A 20,586-nucleotide genomic window follows, 5' to 3' on the forward strand; every position below is an offset into this window, starting at 1 on the left:
TAGATCAAATTCAGGATGATTGGCTGCGAAATGGGGTGTGAGAGTGAAGCAATGAGAAAAGTCAAAAGCAGTCGTTAAGTGTGACACCTTCCCTCTGTTTTTAATCGGTAAATGTGACAGGCTCACTGACTAGGAGGGCAAGATTATTAGGTCTGGCACTGGAGTCTGCTAGTGTAGAGCCAGCTTAATTTGTAATCAGTACATGATTACAATTCACTAGTAATCCTCCCAGCACTGTCAACAGATAACCATTTCATCTAATCTATTTATTCATTTTCTAAATAAACACACTGACTTGGGAAGCAGTCCCAAAGAGCTTTTTTACATTTACTCCCTGACTAATCTGGGCTTGGTTTGGTTTGAGATCAACTTCCCAAAACATTCTATAAATTACAGAATGAGCTAAGCTAATGAACTAAGTATGAAAGACACCATACATTCCAAGAAATCAAGTGTTTACTGTGGCAAATACCAGACTTGATAAGCAGAAAGTCACGACCTCAACATACAAGAAAACTTACATACGCCTGCCCATTACTATTTTTGATTGACTGTCATTTCATCCATTCAATAAATCCGAAATCCCGAACATTCTAAAGAACGAAATTCTATTCGTTGTCACGTCTCCCTTCAGCAGCATTCTCTTATGTGATTGGTGTCATCAGCCATGTAGGCGGGACTAAGGAAGCGTATTAATTAAGTGACCCACCCTCTTTCTCATTGCGGTGCGAAGCAGACGGTGAGTGGTGATCTGTGACCTTTAGAGCGGCAAGATTAGCGTTTATTTCAATTTGTGCTTGGTTTGAAAGTACTTTAGATATAAGACTGACGTGTATAGTGTCAGTGTAGAAATGTAAATAAATTATTTGGTTATGTGCTAAATTCGCAAACATCGCGGTTATCTCGGCGCGCAACGGCTGATAGGCTAGCGTTGTTAGCTTATTCAAACTTCGCAACGAAAATTATGTTTTCACTCAGTGCGCTGTAAATGTGAAACGACGTCTGCTTGTAGTAATCTAATTCCTATTACGATCTGTAGTGATTTTACGAAAGTAAATGTACACAATACTTTTGAGAGAATATGTATTGTTTGGTCGACGAAGCGTGCTAGTTAGCTAGCATTTTTCACACGAGGCCGTGGTTTATAGGTGTGTAATAAACCGAATTGTTTTTTGTTAGTAGTAAACCGTATTGGTTAAATATTGTAACATCGGTATAAAAATGGAACATTCTATATACGTTTTCGAATCGTAAGGCATTAAAATTTCTTATTTGCATAAGAAACTGGTTTGACTAGCTGGCTTTTCAGGAAATGCGAATGCCCCCATTGGTATGGAATAACCCGTTTCGATTTCGCTTCAGCTCAAGTTTCATGTTCCAGTTATTCTGTTGAACGCAGCGTTGATTTTAACAACTCGTAAGACTTGAGGGATAGTTCACCAAAATGAAAATTGTCTCATTTACTCATCCTCATGCCATCCCTGATCTGTATGACTTTTCATCTGCAGAACGCAAACGAAAACTGAATAAAGAATATCTCTGCTCTGTAGGTCCTTGCAATACAAGTGAATGGCGATGAGACCTCAGAATGTCCAAAAAGGACAAATGCAGCACCAGTAGTTAAATCCATGTCTTCAGAACAGGATGATGGGTGTGGTTGAGAAACGATCAATATATGTCTAATTTTTTTTTTTACTGTAACTCTGACCAGCCCCAACCAGTAGGTGGTTGAATGTAAAAAGTCACTTCCACACCAGAATGTGACTAGATTTACAGTAATAGTAATAATAAAAATCTAGCTTAAATATTGATATGTTTCTTAACCACACCTATCAAAATTCTTCAGAAGATATTGATTAAACCACTGGAGTCTTATGGATTAGTTTTATGCTGCCTTTCTGTGCTTTTTGCACCTTCTGAGTTCTGGTCATCATTCACTTGCATTGTGAGGCCCAGCAGAGCTGAATTATTCTAAAAATCACCTGTAGAAGAAAGTCATGCACATCTGGGATGAGGATGATGCAATGATGAGAGAATTTTCATTTGGGCGAACTATCCCTTTAACGCAGCCCTAATTTATTTAGTGTTGCTGGTGACTGAATTTAATGTGTCTTCTGTTCTTGACCGTATTTTTCAGGCTCTTGAGTAACACAACCAAAATGGTGAAGATCTTCATTGGCAACCTGCCTCAGCAGGCAGAAGTAGAAGAAATAAAGTCTCTGTTTACGCAATATGGAAATGTCACTGAGTGCGCCATCATCAAGAATTTTGCCTTCGTTCACATGGATGATCGCAAAAGTGCAACAAAAGCCATCCGAAACCTGCATTTGTACAAGCTGCATGGAACACCCATCAATGTTGAAGCAAGTCGTGGCAAGAGCCAGGGCCCGGTGAAGCTTCATGTGGCCAATGTGGAGAAGGGATCCAATGAAGAGCTCCAAGCATTGTTCGAAGAGTATGGTACTGTTAGTGAATGCGCGATCATCAAGAACTTCGCCTTTGTGCACATGTGCAACTCTGATGAGGCCATGGATGCTATCAAGGGCTTGGACAATACTGAGTTCCAAGGTAGGAAGCCTTTATTACCCTAGCCACAAACTTTTAATAGTCATCAGTTCATTGTTTACAGGATTTATTAATTTCATAAATATTTTGCAGGCAAAAGAATTCATGTGCAGATTTCAAAGAGTCGACCAAGAGGGGATGAAGACGATGGCTTCGGCCCCCCAGACAGAGGATATTGGCCACCCCGTTTCCCTGGTGATCGTCCCGAGCCACCTGGTCCTCCTAGAGGTCGCTTTGGCTATCCCCCTGGCCCCCCTCCTCCACCACCACCACCCCCCAGACGCCCCCCATACCCAGAACGTGCAGCATCTGCATATGACCGTGATGGATATGGTGTCGTCGACTATTATGAGAAGTATCGTGCTCGCCCTTATGGTGCATCCTCATATGAGGAACGACGTCCTAGTGGCATGCCCCCTCCGCCCCCCTCATCTGCCGTTATGAGAGAGCGAATGGCTGGCAATGGCCTTGACCCTTATGAACGACGCCCCCTCCCGCCCCCACCATCCTCATTCTTTGCCCGGGACCGCAGTCCTATCAGACGTGCTCCTCCTGCCCCTCCAGCACCCGCAGGCAACGGTTACTCGTACGAGCGCTCGCGTCTCTCCCCTCTCTCCATGTCTCGGAACCCGATGTACAGCATGCCTCGACCCAGAGACCCCTACGCTGAGAGGGCGCCACCTCCACCTCCTGCGCGTTACGCGTATTAAAGTGAATCTCTGCGCTTTTGTAACCCAAGGTGAGAATAGGGTCTCGCAACCCCCAAATAAGCTCTGAAGCATCCTTTTAATATAGAGCCCAGAGTTCAAGTACTGCCCTGTTCAGTCCAGTGCTCAGTGTAGAGTAAGGGATGCGCAAGTAGCAGTTATGTAAATTGTGTCTGGGTCGTATATTTTAATTACCTTTTTCTAGTCTTTTAAAGCACTTTTCGAGCTACACTGATCTTCGTATCGAAGTGTTTGGATTGTGAATTTAAATGACCTTGTGGTCCAGTGAGCCAAATCTCACTTCGCTTAATTCAAAATAAACTGTTTTACAGATGTTCTAACTAGGCTTGTCGTTTCAGTAATCACAGGTGGCACCTTTTGACTCATGTGATTTTGCTCTCTTTCCAGGTGTAAATTATTCCAGATCGTCGTCGTCTCCAGGTGCCCGTGATGCGATACGTCGTTGTCTGCCAGAGCGCGTTTCGTTCGCCTGCGCACCATAGTGGAAGAATTCTGTCGCGGACTGCACAAAACAAACGCTTTTACACGCATAAAATTCATTCTCTTGCTAAATTGTTAACTCTGCATTTCTTTTTGTTCTGCTTGTGTTTTAGTTTTTGAAAGGTAAAGAGTACAAAAAAAAAAATAGGTTAACTTGGTGGTTTGGTCAAAGCTGTTAAAGGGACGTATACAAAAATTTCTTTCAACAAATTTCTGTGTTACTCTGTATTTTTTTGTTTTTGTTTTTTGTTTTTTATAAATATGCTTAAGCGTATCGTTTGTTATTAAACTATAACGAGCGCAAGGAATTGGTTTTGGTACAAAGCCCACAATACATCTGTGTTAACCGAATTGTTTTTATTAGGCCTTTGTTAAAGCCTGAAATGAGCAGATACACGTGCGCCATGCAAGTATAAATATCTCCGCTGCAATATAACTTTTAGTCTACTGGCTTTTGTGAAATTGTGTTTTAGTTTGAATTTTAATTGCAGAGTATAGTGATTCAAGAACTGTGTACCGTTTTTCTTTCTTAAGAACACTTGATTAAAACATTTTAATAAAGACTGGAAATTGGGTGCGTCGTTTTACTTGCCAAGCTTTTTAAAGATGAAAGTAAAACTTCAAAACATTTTAGTGATTGTATATCGCTATGCAGCCATAGAACTGCTTGTGCCGCGAAATTTAAACGAGCGCCATGATAACTCGTATTACCATTCCTAGTCTGTGTACATTGTCAGTTTGATTTGCCATTTTGACATCACTAATTGGATAGACTTTTAAATGTTATCAATCATTGGTCCTTTTTGACTGTTTGCACTTAATCTATAAAGGTTTAATTTGAACCAGGTAAGTCCCCTGATGTATTAAATGTCTTCACCGCAGCATGCCTTTTTCTTGCTGGCAACTTGATTGTTTCATGGTGCAGCTGTTCACCTAATGCTGCCCAGACTTGCAGTCACAGAGTACAGACATTTATCTCTCTTGATAAACAATCTATATCAAATGTTTTGGTTGCACTTCATGATGACCTCTGGTGAAACTTAATGGTAAGTTCTGTTTGAAATTCATGCACAATTCTATGCATTCTCCCCATCCATGTATGAAGTTTGCAATAAAACATTTATATTTGGCAATTATGACTCCTTGTTTTGGTTAAGGTCTGGTTCTTGGGACAAACCTTGGAAGATGGGAAATAATATAAAACTGGAATGTTTCAATGACAAAGATTTATTAAGATATACATACGAATGAATGATTGTATTAAACTGAAAGCAACCAGGGAGAACACAAACTGAAGCTACAGGAAAATGCATTTAAAGCTTTACGACAAAGTTGTGCTGTAAATATTACGTGATACACGGGTTTAAAATGAGCTGTGATCATCTCATTTGGTAAAATATGATTCAAAATATTCTATAAGAAACCTTTTGATAATTAACTGCAGTGCAACTTAACGACTACGTGCAGTATCAGTAATTGGGGTATCTTATAAAATGTATCCATTACATATACAGACCAGAGCTGCTTTTCTCGAAAGCATCGCGAGCTTGAGTTGATCGTACAGACAATTGGCCCCAATGGTTTCTGTGATCTACTTGGGCTTACGATGCTTTTGGGAAACGCAGCCTTGGTTTACATATTACATTTGAAGAACATCCTCAAAATAATCTGCACAAAATCGAGGAGAGATTTCGACACATGAGATAAATGCATATAATAACACATTAACTTTCTTCTATACTTAAATGACCAGTGCTTAGTAGGGTCTCCATCTCTAATTATTTTTACTGATAAGAGTTTAAGGCCTTGGGATTTTTTTGTTTTAAGCTAAAAATTCAAATGATTCAACTCGACGTTGTTTTCGAAGTGGGTTTCCGTAGACCGGAAGTGCTGTTGACTGTTGAGGAGGCGCGAGACTCCATTTTAGGTTTCATTCATCTTAGCAGTTGCAGGCGGTGAGGTTGCTTTCTTGCTACGGTAAGGCAATGCTATTCTTTCACAACACTTTACATGCGTGTTACACATTTGATTTCATAAGCGGGGAGTATAACGTTAAAAGCTTTTATAATGTAGTTTGTCTCGTAACATGGCGACCACAGCTCGGGTAACCATGCTGCCGTGCTAATTTGACTTAGCTTAGCTTCACTTGGCCGACGCATTATCATACGAATCTACCCTCCGACGGTCACCGGTGCTCTTAAGTCGTGTAACTAACCCTTAAATGTATGGTCGAATGATGATAATAAACGCAAGGGTTTATTCGGTAATTCGGGTATCATGCTCCAAAACCCCGCGGAGAAGCGGCGAGGCATGGCCTAGCAAAGCGTGTTAATTCAGCTGCGCCATCAAGTCCAACCGCTGAAAATAGGTTCGGTACTTGAGCTCTCATTTGACTCATTTTAACCAGATCTTATCAGTGTGTTATACACTGCGTGTTTAAATTATTTTAGCCTGAAGTAACACACTTTTTCACGCGTATGATCAGTTCTAGGGTTGGGTTGTTCTTTCAGTTTTCATCTCTTGCTGTGTAGGCCAGCACAACAGTAATGTAAAGAAACGTCGTTTGAAATAACGTGCATTTCGCAACTATGCTCCCTTTGTCCAGGACATAAACGGCAATAAAGATGGTTAAGATCTTTGTTGGCAACCTATCCTCAAGCACGACCGCGGAAGATCTGCGCTCTCTTTTCTCTGACTATGGCAAAGTTAAAGAGTGCGACGTGCTGAAAAATTACGGCTTCGTGCACATGGAAAGTAAGCAGGACGCCGAAGAGGCCATCCGAAAACTCAACCATCACGAGCTGAAAGGTCAAGCCATAAATGTGGAGATGAGCAAAGGAAAACCCAGGGGGTCTACCAAGCTGCATGTGAGCAACATCAGCAGTGGCTGCACTACTGACGAGCTTCGAGCCAAGTTTGAGGAGTACGGCCCAGTGGTTGAGTGCGACATAGTCAAGGACTATGCCTTTGTACACATGGAGCGAATGGAGGATGCCATGGAGGCCATCAGTGGGCTGGATAACACAGCCTTCCAAGGTGAACAATAAGAAAAGACGGCGGAAAACATGCTTACCCAGGGTTATATTTTACTCTTTGAATGTAAAAGTGAACACGGGGAGACTATAGAACTCCCCTTTTAATTTATTGTAATTGTAACATATATAAACAATTGGCAGTAGACAATGTTTTCTGTAGGGAGTTACATTTGCATTGAGGTTAATTTTTTCACAATTTACTGAAACTGCTTGCCTGCTTTCATTACAAGTTTTGCTACTAGATGTTAAGTGATCTTAGCATGTAAGTGCTCTTTGGCTGTTGTGATGCAATGATGTTCTTTAATACGGTGACGTGAGCGGAAGAAAATTTTACATTGTTTTGCGTGTTGTTCTCTTCCTCCCAAAAGGCAAGCTGGTCAAAGTACAACTGTCTACGAGTCGCCTCCGTACAGCACCCGGCATGGGAGACCAAACTGGCTGTTTCGTCTGTGGGGAGCAGGGCCATTGGTCCAAAGATTGCAGACGTGGTCAGAATGGTAGCTATGGCGGAAGCATGGGGGGATTCCGCGGCAATAGAGGTCCCCCGAGGGGTGGGCCAAGTTATGGCATGGGTGGCCCTGGAGGTCCTCCTAGTAGAGGTTACACAGCAGGGCCACGCCCCCCTCCCCCACCTATGACCCGCCGTCCCAGCTATGGCGAGTATGGCGCAGATGCTCGAGATCGGTACCCCAGCAGGCCACCGGCTGCCTATCCAGAGAGGTCGGCCGCAATTGACCGGGATCGCTATGGAAGCATTGATTATTATGAGAAGTATCGGGCTCGCCCGGTTGGCTCTAGCTTTTTTGAGGATAGGCCTCTCTCTATTCCCCCTCCTCCTCCCCCTCCCTCTTCTTCTTCTCTCTCAAGGATGCGGTTGGCTCCCCCCAGACATGATCCCTATGAACGACGCCCTCTGGGGCCCCCACCTACCACGGCATCGGCGTACTTCGCGCGGGACCGTAGCCCGATCAGACGTGTGGGCGCCGGTGCGGAAGGCTACTCGTACGAGCGCTCGCGACTTTCTCCGGTCTCCAGGAGCTCATCTTACGCTGTGCCGCGAGCCAGGGAGAACTACACCGAGCGGGTTCGATACGCATTCTAAGCCACACACACATGCTAAGGTGAGCGAATGCGGGTCGTTACCATTGATGATCCTGATGAGATGATATGTCAGCGTAATGTGTTCTGACAGGTAGGCCTGTCGCGATTATTAAATAATCTTGCTTGAGGTTATGTAATCTGACCGTGGTTATTTGAGATGACCGCGATTATTGTGCACTTCAAATTCCAATCGCATTCTAATGCCCAAATAAGGGAATTGTAAACCAATATATAAATGCCACAAACACTGCGTTTGTGTGTTATTCAATTGAACTCCGAGCGCCACTGAGCCGCACCGCGGACATCAACCCAGAGCAGCTCCTGTCTGGAAGAGCGTGTGAAATGCTTCTCAAACGCTCTGATGCTTGCACCGTCAGCAGAGGCTCATGCCAATCTCCCACAAAAATATAAATGAACAAAGGTAAATGTTGATAGGTTTCACTTTTAATTTAACGACTGGGTAATGGCAAATGTTCCAGGTCAAAGTGGGTTCATTCACACATTGTTAATGACATAGTGACACAGAGGAGGTGACCCACGCTTTATTTCTCTGGAGTAATTAAATGATGAAATTAAATCTCAAAGGTTTTTCTTCATGAGAAATAATGGCTTATGGGTTTCATCAAAGAGCATTAAAATCAAAGTGAAGGAAATTGATGGAGTAATATTTTACTGTTGTTAAATTTAACAATATTCTATTATATAAATAATATATTTAAATTTTATATGTGGGTGGGTGTGTTTTTTATATATATATATATATATATATATATATATATATACACACACACATTGTAGACAATTTTCTGTAATTGTAAATTATGGTACATGATACATTACAACAAACAAAAAAAACAAATATTTTTATGCTTTGTCTTGAACTCGCAATAAATTGGTTAGTCATTTAATTAAAATGAAATACAAATTTATTTATTTTTTTGCCGCTAGACAATTTCACAGGTACTAATCTTAGAGTACATGACATAAAATTTGTCAACATGCTGACAGCTTAGGGTTATTGTTATAGTGAGATTGCTCCTCACTGTTAGGAAAGCATTTTTAAGAGCAAAATCCTCTAGCCTTTCTTGTGGACTTTGTTTAATAATAGGAACATATGGGCAGATTCAATTCATATCAAGCTTTATTGGCAAGATAAATTGAGTCTACTCTACATTCCCAATGCAATCTTAGACACTATATACAGTATACAGATATAAAACATATTGAAGGCTTAAGTTTAATTTGCTGAAGTTTAAAATCTCTTATTTTTCTCTGGATGTGGTTCAGTCTAGTATACCTGTCTGCAGCTTGCTGAACGGCAACACTATCACGCGCACACGTGGTCTCTCTTTCGCGGTTCCGCTTTTGAAACTGGTCAGACGACTGCAGTTGCACATTTATAGGCGATGCGAAGAGATACAGCAGCTTGCCCGTTATGCCTGGTTCATGCAAATTCTCCATTCTCCGTACAGTAAATCTGCTCTTGTGTTTGTAATGCCCAGGACATGCGTTGTGTATGACGAAACATGCACTGCTCCACACAGTTTGTTTCTGTGCTAGGATGTGCAGTCGTGTCGAGTGTGTACCTCCTGAAAATGTATATATCCCAATTAGCCACAAAGTGTGGAAAAACATTAGTGAAGTTTCACCCATTGTACAAAGGTGCCTGGGTTTGTTCCAGACAGCAACAGGTGCCATGATCCCGATCCCACCCTCTTCCTAACCAAATGGAGCCAGTAAGGCTGAGTAGCCTGCCAGTAACAACTCGAGACACCTTTCTCCCATCTCACGAAGGTGTGGGGGGATACTGCATCAATTGGTACATTTTTATTATTTGTTTTTACATGTTAAAACAGACTATTAAATTTCCCAGCACTTATATGTTCCAAAAACAACAGTGTAAATGTAAAACTAAAGTTGACCAAAGAGACATATTTTAAGAATTTAGAAATATTTTGATATCTTAAAAACATTTTAATATCATTCATGTAGTTTAAAAGCCTTAAAAGTATATCTTATATCCCAATTTTATTATTTGATTTATATATTTAAAGTTAAATATGTAAAAATGTAGATGTATGAAGCACATATTACAATTAATCGTGAAAGCCCTAAAGGGACAATTAATCATCATAATCCCAACTATGTTTGACAAATAATCGTCAGCCAAATTTCATAATCGTGACAGCCCTACTGACAGGCATTTCAGTGAGTGGATCAGGGCAGGTCAGTCATTAGTAAGAGCAGCCGCTTTACTCGTGTTAGAAAGTATAAATGTCTGACGTTTGCCTGTAAAATGTTTCCCCTCTTAATTTTTGTTCTCCTTTTTAGGTTTTTTCAAGTCACGAGACTTTCCCTCCACCTACATGATATTACCACGAAGACGCTGTGCTGGATTCAAAAGATGCAGGATTGAGAAGGCACATGTATTGATCAGTATGCTTATCTCTGCACATGATTATTATTTTACCTATATAAAAAAAACTACTGTTTAATTTCCCCTTTCCCATGGAGTCAGTTTCTGTCTTCCACATATGCGTGCAAAATTTGTTGATGTTGATTTTTGGGTTTTGCCTTTCAATTTTGTCCAGAGGTAAGGAGCTGTGTCTAATCTAAGCATAATTTTTAAACGTTGCTATTAATTGCAATGAAACATGATGTTTTGAGTTTTATTTTTCAGTCTATTTCTGTCCTCTATTCACATTTTACTTGTGATGCTTAGTTTTATCTCAAGCTGTTGGGTCCGCCTTAGTTCTGTGATTAATTTTGGTAACCTCGATTTATGTTTTGTGAGGACAATAGGGTTAATTATTTTGGTGATTAATGTCAGGATTGTGTATATGGAGGGAGTGGCAATCTGTAATTAATCCTACAGCTGTTAAAAAAAAAAAAAAAAAAAGGCTTGATGGGGAAAATTAACATTCCGTTCTGTCTTTTATTCCCATCCACTAAAGCTGGGTTTTTTTTTTTTAATGGCATGTTTTACATTTGCTCAAAGATGACGCTTGTTGAATTGGTAGTTGTGCTGTATCTACTAGGTACGTTCAACAGAAGAGACAACTTTTGCTCCTTCCAATGTAAGTTTGTTTTTGTGTATAGCCTAGATTTGGGAGTTTGGCAACCTACGTTTTGGAGTTTTGATTGTAACCCCCTGACAGATGTATTAGTCATTTAAAACAATGTGATTTAAAGTTGTTGGGCAGCTCATGTGATATAGGTGAACAACACGTACCTGATTTCAGAGGGATGCGCACTGAATGGTCTTCTATTCTGTATTCGCCAATGATTTCATGTCAGGAATATTTAGGTTGTAAGAAGCACCTTCATGTATGAAGATGGAATTGCGGACTGTACACGGGAATAAAGTGGGAATTTGCAAGAGAATATGTGCTGACCAACTGTCACTCAGGGCTTTATTCACCTTTGAGACTGCTGGCGTTTCTTTTCTATGGGTGCCTTGGGAAGCTCTGTGAAAATGTTTATAAATTTGATTTTCTGTAGTTTGTTTAATTCCTACAGAAGTCAGGAGTGTGTTTTATCAATTATCTTTTGTAATAAACCAATATTTTGGTGACAACATGTCTGTGTCTCAATCTTAAAGTATTTCCTTTTGAGTTATACATGACTAATGTACAACCAAAAAAATACCCACTTTTTACATGATTTTGAAATGGCTTGCGTGGGTATATTATGTCTTTTACAGTCTGTCTGACTACGTGATGCTTTAGAGTATCTGAAGGCTGCAGCAGCCAGTTATTACACTATTATTTTAGTATGGAGAACAGAAAAGGGGATGGGCAGATCCGTTTCTATTCTCCAACCAGCCTCGCTTTGATCCGATGCGAGAGTGACGCCATTTCACCTCACGCCGGCTCCTGCAAACACTGAAAAGGTATGCCATCTCCATAACACTGCATAAAAATATCGCAATAACCTCAGGACTGTATTTTACGAACCATGTAATTATTTTGCAAATGCGTGTAGTTACTAAGTGGTTTTCCTCGTTGACTCGTCCCCTGTTTTGTGTCACTGCTAAGCTAGTTGCAGTGCTAGCCTACTCGCTTTATATCAAGCATGTCAAATGAATGCTTTAGTGTCTGTAATGGTAGATACTGCGCCTGGTTTTGGTTTTGATGTATTAATATTGTGGATTTAGTAGTTCTGGTAGCACGCAGCTCATTAATAAGTACACAGCAAATGTATTGTGTATTTCTATTGTTCTCCCATGCGGTGATCCCGCATGCACCTCCTTTCCCCCAATATTTTGACTATTTATATATAAATTAATGTCATCTATCAGTCTAGCTGTTTTGTCATATAATGTTTGGGCGATGACAAATTAAGATGGTCGGAGATGATACAAATTATATGATATAATAATATTTTAAAACCTATATTAAAACACGTATAATTTTTTTTTTTTTAGAAATGTACTATTTGTATCCATGTTCGTTCGTTTATTTGAAAAGAATTATTTACACGTGAGTGTACACAATCATTAATTTTATTTTAATTTGTTACAGTAATTTTTGTGTGTATATAATATATATAAACACTATTTTTGTCACAAAAATCAATGTTTTATTAGGGTTAGTCCATTTGGCCTGAACAAAATGTGCCTTTCATGAAAATGCCGAACTATTGTTTTTTTTTTTTTCCTACTACTAAAAAAAGTCACGTGGGTCTAAAAGGGTCCACTCTGTTTTGTTTGGTTTTTCTTTCACGACAATATAATGTTTTCCATTTGGTCTTTATTATTAAATAATAATAAAATATTATTACAAACTTATTAAATCAACATTTCTTTTTTCTTTTTTTATAAATAAAAAATCAGCTTTTAATGAAACAAAAATAAATAATATCAAAAACATGTTCATCATAGTAGAGGTGTTTTCAAGTAATTGTTTTATGTGAATCGCATTTGTAATGTATATTTGAATAACTTGATAGATACAGACAAAAAAAAAAAAGTGTGTCATCATTGACCCAATAACATAGGTAATGTACCATCCTTACCTTTCTCTTGCAACAGGGCCTGATTTTTTTTTAATTTTATTTCTACAATGGTGAAAATCTTCGTGGGGAACCTCTCACCGGACACTACAGCGGATGATATCCGCTCCCTATTCTCTCAGTATGGCAAGATCTCAGAGTGTGACGTAGTGAAAAATTTTGGCTTTGTGCATATGGATGACAAAGCTGAGGCAGACGAAGCTATTCGAAATCTTCACCATTACATGCTGAATGGTTTGGCCATGAACGTGGAGATGAGCAAAGGGAAACCCAAGACCTCTACAAAACTTCATGTCGGCAACATCAGCAGTAACTGCACCAACCAAGAACTTAGGGCCAAGTTTGAGGAGTATGGTCCCGTGGTTGAGTGTGACATAGTCAAGGATTATGCATTTGTTCACATGGAGCGAGTGGAAGATGCTATGGAGGCCATCAGTGGCTTGGACAACACAGCCTTCCAAGGTGAACCAGTATGGTCCTTTGCCTAATGTAGCCCAAATTGTTTTTTATCTTGTCATATTTGTGCCAAAAGTGAGTCTCATTACAAGTTGGTAAGTAGAAAAAGTGGTAAGTGAGGAGTGGAGGACTGCTGTTAGTCTTGTTTATGGAATCCACTAGACTAGGGCATGTCCATAAGCTATTTCCATTGAAAGTAATCCTCATGGAAATTATTTTCATCCTAAAAAGGCAATGGATACAGATTTTTTTCTATCATGTGTGAGTGTCTCTTTTTCCTTAAAAGTGAGAAAAATTGAGACATTTTATGAGAAAATGAAAATCGGGTAATGGTATAACCACACAAATTCAACATGAAATCAGAGTCTTAGTGTGCAAGATTCACTTAGTACATGTTATTCCAAATAAAGAAATGGTTTGTCTTTGTAATGTTTTATCAAAGTAAAATTACTTGCTCCGCCTTGGAAACAACATTTCTTTTCGGCGACATCACAAATCCCTATACATTTTCAACCACCGCAGTCCTTTCTGTTATGTAACGGCAACTTTTCACGTTCCTGTTAATTCCAGAAGGATAAAATCAAGTTCTGCCGTACTTTTTTTGCTCAATGAACATCTTTTTTTCCCCACCTAGAAATGAGTCTGATTACATTAATAAAATAAATTGCGAACGGCGTTTCACTTTGACTTTAAATTATACAATTGAACTCCAGTGGTGGGGGATTATTGATAGATGTGTTGGAACGAAAGTCTAAATTTATGGCTGCTTGTGAACATTTTCTCCGTGTATATGCGAAAGAAGTTAAATAGAAATATCATGGCAAATTTTCTTACGTGTTTCTTTTCCTTAAGGCAAACTGATGAGCGTGAAGCTTTCAACTAGCCGCCTGCGTACCGCGCCGGGAATGGGAGAGAGAACGGGTTGTTATCGGTGCGGGCAGGATGGCCACTGGTCCAAAGAATGCCCATTGGACCAGAACGGCTCCTATCGACAGGGCCCAGACTCTGCAGGATATGGGCCCCTCAGGTTTGGTGGGGGTGGCGATCGTGGCGGCCGGGGTTTTCATCGCGGCTTCAGTGGCGAGCCAGGCTGTGGTGGCAACTTCGCATCCTCACATGGCTTCTCCAGGGGAGCAGGGTATGGTGTCCCTGGGTATGGAAGGGGTGCGGGTTTTGAGAGCGCAATGAATTATGGTATGCCAGCGGGCTACGGCATTGGCGCGGAAAATAGCATGGCCCCGGTGTACGGCAGTGAGGCTGCGTATGGGAGCATGGGCTATAGTGGTGCATTGCCTGCGTACCCAATACGCAGACCGCCCTATGAGGAAAGAGATCCGTATGGGGTGGTGGACTTCTACGAGAAGTATCGGGCACGTCCGTACGGAACCAGTTATTTTGAAGATAGACTCGCAGTTCCACCTCCTGTCCCTCCTCCCCCGTCTTCATCGCCGGTCGTGAGAGACCCATATGAGCGCCGTCCCCTGCCCCCTCCTCCAGCTCCCGCCTCTTCATACTATGCCCGCGACCGGAGCCCGATCCGGCGAGTTCCCCTTGAGTCGGAAGGATACGCGTATGAGCGATTGCGCCTCTCCCCAGTCTCTTCGCTTCCCAGGAGTTCTGTGTACGACATACCGCGGGATCCATATGCCGAGCGGGCGCGCTATGCTTACTAACCTAATACCTGTGTACACTAAGGTGAGATCTTTTTAGTAGTTCATGAGGTGAGAGCAAAGTTTCATAAACTGAAAGTACGTTGTCAGATAGCAGTTAGTTATAGTATTCAGTGTAATGGAAGTCTAGCTGAAGGATAGTAATTAAAATTTCTTATGTTATAATTTTTACATACAGTATGATCTCAATTATTAAGGTCCAGCTTAATGTAGAGGATATTTATGTTACAGCCCACATTTGTTCATAAATACTAGCTGTCAGAAAGTTGATTGACATTATAATTTTCAAATTAATCATACAAGAACTTGTTTACCTATGAAAGGTCTTACATCATGTTGGCAACATGGGAGTATGACCACATGGCAGTCCAAAGAGTTGATCACTTAATGATTAACAGTTTAATGGTCTCCTCTCTCTGCAGGTGTTTCTTGGTTACTCATCATCGATCGCTTTAGAAGTTGTGATGCATTCAGTTTTGGCTGGATCAAGGATACTACAAATAGCCCACCTCTTGGCACTAAAATACTTTTATTGTCTTAGCTAATGTCACATTGCCCTGTGATGTTTTTGTTGTTTGTTTGTTTTTTTCAGGACAAATACCTGTAAATATCATCCTAAAAGTTATTTTGTTTCTAGAGATCATTGCAATTGCATTTTAGTAGAAGAAACAGACATTGCGAGCAGATGCTTCAGACACAGTGTCTGTGTGGTCATTGACAACTTTTGTCTCCTAAGAAGACTTTGCCGGACTCCTCCACTAACCATTTATATTCAGAGAATCGTCCCCCACCCACCCCCCGTCCGAAAACAGAAATCGAGTTTCAAAGGTAAAGGCCCCAATAATACCAGTTATGTGCAGATTACGAAGCTAGTGCAAAACGTTACTGTTCAATTAAGATTCCAACTGTTTGCCCTCTATTTCATGTGGTGTCCATAAAAAATGTATGATCTCAGATTAATCATGAAGTATTGTTAATCAACCAGCCATCCTATATCAGATTTGTGAAAATATCATTTGAAATTGAAATCATCCATGTTCTAAATGTGCTAATGAGTGAAAATATCTGTTAAATTCTCAATAAAAGTTATTTCTAATGTTTTCTACTGGTTATTTCAAGTGCTTGGAATATAGGCCTATTTATATTGGAACATAAAAAGTAAAATGAACAGATGACAATTTATATAAACAACTCAAGAAAGGAATGATTACTTTTAACTGCTGACGTGGTGATATACATGGACTAAATACTATATATACGTAGGTGTTTCTTCAACAATCAAAAATTCTATCCCTGTGGAATTATACAAAATAAACTCCATTATATAACAAAATAAACTATTTTCAAACCCTCACTAGTCTACTTGGTCTATTAATATTATCCAACAATGGACATGCAACCATCATGGGAGAATTGTGTAATTTTTGTCTCTTTTTTTTTTTTTCTTTTTTTCTTCTGAAAATCGTGAATATTTCCACCATAGTGTTCAATATCTAAAATTATGTATTGTTTTTAACACCTCTGTCATTTTTGGAATAATTTTGCAAACACCTTTGTCTTGCTAAGGCTGCTTTCATAGCAAGTGTTCCTAAATAATCCTAAATACAATCATTTCATATTTTCACTTCTTTCACACGAAATTAAAGCTTGACAGGAAATGAAAAAAAAAATATTCTGTTCACAAATTATATTTTCTTTGTTTTCTTGATTTTTCTTAGTTTTCTTTTCAAATAATGTCTCAAGAGTTCATATTTACGGTTGCTTCCTTTGTAAACAAGGACACTAAAATTGTTGGTTGTAGTGGATATGTGCAATATTGATATTTCATTTTTACAAAAATATTGAAATGGTTTATTTCAGTTTTTCATCTAAAACTATATGGCACACTCATACTCCTATTTGGCACAATTTGAATTTACTTTCTGGCAGGCAACCTTTTGTGCGGCCATCCTGGGCTATAAAAGGTATTCTAACATTAAATGTCATAAAAGGAGAGGAATCTATCCTGGATTTTAGAGACTTAATTGAAAGATTTAATATTTTGTATAACACTTTATTTTTATATTTTAAATTACGTGCCAGGTTAAAGGCCCATAAGGTACCTTGGGGTACAAATCTTCAAACTCACTCGGTGGTGAATTGGATTTGCAATGCACCAAGCACAGGAACTGTTTCTTATTTTTATCTTTGCTTTTTAAATCTTAATACAGATAATTTCCCTAAAGCTAGAGCTTGGTTATTGGATCTGAACACTTCTAACAGAATCATCGAATGGGATACTGTGTGGGATAATACATTCCATGCGTCCACGAACCCTAACCACCAATTAATTCATTTTAAAGTTATTCAGGGCATATCTAACCACACGCATACAATATGCTATGGGTCTGTCTATTTTTGTCGACCTGGATGCGTGGACACTTTGATACATATGCTTTGGGACTGTCCAGATGTGCAAAAATTCTGGGATATTGTGCTTGACGTTTTCTACAAGGCTTCTAGGATTCGTTTCCCAAAGCTAGTTTATTGTTGAATGACAATTCTCAATTTCCTCTAAGTGAGAAGGTACAGAAATTTTGGCTAGCTGCCATGACTGCTGCAAAGAAGCTACTTGGTCAACATTGGAAACCCCCTCATGATCTTTCTACTAAGCATTGGCTACATTCTTTACTGGAGATGCTATATCTGGAACTGTCATCTGCACGGACTAATCACGCTAAACCTGTGACTTTGTCTATGTGGAAGAATTAGATATCTACAGTCAAGGAAATTTTGGATATTTAATCTGCAGCTACTGCTTCTGTTGTTATTATTATTATGACTAATTTGTTTTTCTATGTATTTCTTTTATCCCATTTTATTTATGTATCTGTCCTGTAGTGCAATGGGTTAGGTGAGGGAAGTGGGGAGGTTATGGGGGTAATAGTGGTCAAATATGTTTTCTTTCTTTTATTGCAAAATGTTCTGTATGCTTTCTCAAAAAAAAAAAAAAAAAAAAAAAAAAAAATGGTTTATTTCACACTTTTAGACAAAGTAATATATAATTTAAAAAAACTAAATAATATACTGTGTGTGTGTGTGTGTGTGTGTGTGTGTGTATATATATATATATATATATATATATATATACATACACACACACATACACACATTATGACCACTCACAGGTGAAGCAAATAACATTGATCATCTCCTGAAGCCTGGTTTATACAGTGCTGTGAAAAAAGTATTTGCCCCATCCTGATTTCTTCTGTTTTTGTGTATATCTCGTACTAAATTGTAAAATCAGATCATCACCTAAATAGAACTTTTTCAGCAGTATTAAATTGGCTAAAAGGTCTCACCCAGTAGCACACTATGCCAAGGTCAAAAGAAATTCCAGAAATTATGAGGAAAAAGGTTATTGAAACACATAAGTCTGGGAAGGGTTACAAAGCTATTTCAAAGGTTCTGAGACTCCAAAGAACCATAGTGAGAGCCATTATTTCCACATGGCAGTAGTGAACCTTCCCAGAAGTGGTTGACCTTCCAAAATTCCTCAAAGAGCACAGTGACGACTCATCCAGGAATTCACAAAAAAGCCAAGTTCAACATCTAAGGAACTGCAAGCATCTCTCGCATCAATAAAGGTCACTGTTCATGACGCCACTATCAGAAAGACGCTGGTCAAAAATGGCATCCATGGAAGAGTGGCGAGGCGAAAACCACTGCTAACCCAGAAGAACATTAAGACTAGTCTGAATTTTGCCAAAACACCTTGATGATCCTCAAACCTTTTGGTAGAATGTTCTGGGGACTGAAAAGTGGAAAGTGGAACTGGTTGGAAGACAGGGGTCCTGTTACATCTGGCGTAAATCAAACACAGAATTCCACAAAAAGAACATCATACCTATGGTCAAGCATGGTGGAGGCAGTGTGATGGTGTGGGGATACTTTGCTGCTTCAGGGCCAGGGCACTTTGCATTAATTGAGGGAATGTGAATTCTGCTCTCTACCAGAAAATCCTAAAGGAGAACTTCCGGTCATTAATCCGTGAGTTGAAGCTCGAGTGCAACTGGATTATGGAGCAAGACAATGATCCAAAGCACAGGAGTAAGTCCACCTCTGAATGGCTCAAAAGAAGCAAAATTAAAGTTTTGGAGTGGCCTAGTCAAAGTCCTGACTTGAACCCATTTGAGATGCTGTGGCAGGACCTTAAACGGGCAGTTCATGCTCAAAAGCCCTCCAATGTGGCTGAACTAAAGCAATTCTGCAAAGAAGAGTGGGCCAGAATTCCATCACAATGTGTGAAACACTGATCTGCAGTTATCGGATGCATTTGGTTGCAGTTGTTGCTGCTAAATGTGGCACAGCCAGCTATTAAGTTTAAGGGGGCAGTTAGTTTTTCACATGGGTGAAATAGGTGTTGGATAACTTTTTTCTTCGATAAAAAATGATATATATATATATTTGTGTTGCAAACCATGTAAAAAGTATACTTCTGCACAATCTCTGGACTTCAAAGTTATCCATTTTAAAGACAGTGACCTAGGTAACAACTCCTCAGCTGGCACAAACGATTGTAAATAAAAAATGTCACATCCAAACCACACCCACGATTAGTTTTAACCAATCATCAACGCTCTTCGTCCAGCCGAGTTCTGCTAGGTCATCTAGAATTTCAGAGATGTGCACGAACAGGAGAAACATCACCAAACGAACACCTTGGCAGAACAAAAACATCACTGCATTTCGTTATCATTTGAAGGCGAACGAAGTGAAGCCTGTTCGCCCTACAAGTATAAATTAGCCTTAACAGGGCCAAATGTCAAGGTCTGGGTAGATGATAAGCGAACAATCAGTTCTCGTAGTCAATGTGTTGAACGCAGGAGAAATGGGCAGGAGTAAAGACTTGAGTGACTTTGACAAGGGCCAAATTGTTATGACCAGATGACTGGGTCAGAGCATCTCTGAAACGGCAAGGATTGTGGGGTGCTTTGAGTCAGCAGTGGTGAGTACCTACCGACAGTGGTCCGAGGAGGGACAAACCGGCGACAGGGTGTTGGGCACCCAAGGCTCATCGTTGCACGAGGGCAATGAAGGCTATCCTGTCTGGTCTGAATTGACAGAAGGTCTATGTGGCACAAGTCACAGAAAATTTTAATGGTGGATATGGAAGGAATGTCTCACAACACACAGTGCATCACACCCTGCTGCGTATGGGGCTGAGTAGCTGCAGACCGGTCAGTTTGGCCATGATGACCCTTGTCCACTGTCAAAAGCGCCTACAATGGGCATGTGAGCGTTGAAAACTGGACCTTGGAGCAGTGGAAGAAGGTCGCCCGGTCCGATGAGTACTGTTTTCTTTTACATCACGTGGATGGCCGTGTACATGTGCGCCGTTTACCTGGGGAAGTGATGGCACCAGGATGCACTGTGGGAAGACGACAAGCCGGTGGAGGGAGTGCGATGCTCTGGGCAATGTTCTGCTGGGAAACCCTGGGTCCGGCCATTCATGTGGATGTCAATTTGACACGTGCCACCTACCTAAACATCTTT

The 20,586-nt window shown here is 40.1% G+C and overlaps 3 protein-coding genes across 5 annotated transcripts; all 3 read left to right on the plus strand.

Moving 5' to 3' along the window:
* The first annotated feature begins 733 nt into the window (after window positions 1-733).
* Window positions 734-4,906, plus strand: LOC127440943 (RNA-binding protein 4B-like). The gene is made up of 3 exons (XM_051698034.1): window positions 734-2,568; window positions 2,659-3,304; window positions 3,681-4,906. The coding sequence occupies exons 1-2, from the start codon at window positions 2,106-2,108 to the stop codon at window positions 3,273-3,275; spliced, it is 1,080 nt and encodes a 359-aa protein (XP_051553994.1). The 5' UTR covers window positions 734-2,105; the 3' UTR covers window positions 3,276-3,304; window positions 3,681-4,906.
* Window positions 4,907-5,665: 759 nt separating this feature from the next.
* LOC127440934 (RNA-binding protein 4.1-like) lies at window positions 5,666-11,488 on the plus strand. Its single transcript, XM_051698022.1, has 4 exons — window positions 5,666-5,750; window positions 6,379-6,809; window positions 7,177-7,929; window positions 10,241-11,488. Exons 2-3 carry the CDS (start codon window positions 6,398-6,400, stop codon window positions 7,908-7,910), a joined length of 1,146 nt encoding a protein of 381 aa, XP_051553982.1. The 5' UTR covers window positions 5,666-5,750; window positions 6,379-6,397; the 3' UTR covers window positions 7,911-7,929; window positions 10,241-11,488.
* A 124-nt stretch (window positions 11,489-11,612) lies between these two features.
* Window positions 11,613-15,863, plus strand: LOC127440899 (RNA-binding protein 4.1). Of its 3 annotated transcripts, XM_051698003.1 has the most exons (4): window positions 11,613-11,801; window positions 12,942-13,384; window positions 14,231-15,073; window positions 15,471-15,600. In XM_051698003.1, exons 2-3 carry the CDS (start codon window positions 12,973-12,975, stop codon window positions 15,049-15,051), a joined length of 1,233 nt encoding a protein of 410 aa, XP_051553963.1. In that variant the 5' UTR covers window positions 11,613-11,801; window positions 12,942-12,972; the 3' UTR covers window positions 15,052-15,073; window positions 15,471-15,600. The 3 variants fall into 3 exon arrangements, with proteins under 3 accessions (XP_051553963.1, XP_051553969.1, XP_051553956.1); XM_051698009.1 differs by lacking the exon at window positions 14,231-15,073 and having other exon boundaries at window positions 15,471-15,863; XM_051697996.1 differs by having other exon boundaries at window positions 14,231-15,613.
* Window positions 15,864-20,586: the final 4,723 nt, after the last annotated feature.

The sequence above is a fragment of the Myxocyprinus asiaticus genome, chromosome 1 (assembly GCF_019703515.2).
Source record: "Myxocyprinus asiaticus isolate MX2 ecotype Aquarium Trade chromosome 1, UBuf_Myxa_2, whole genome shotgun sequence".
NCBI lineage: Eukaryota > Metazoa > Chordata > Actinopteri > Cypriniformes > Catostomidae > Myxocyprinus > Myxocyprinus asiaticus.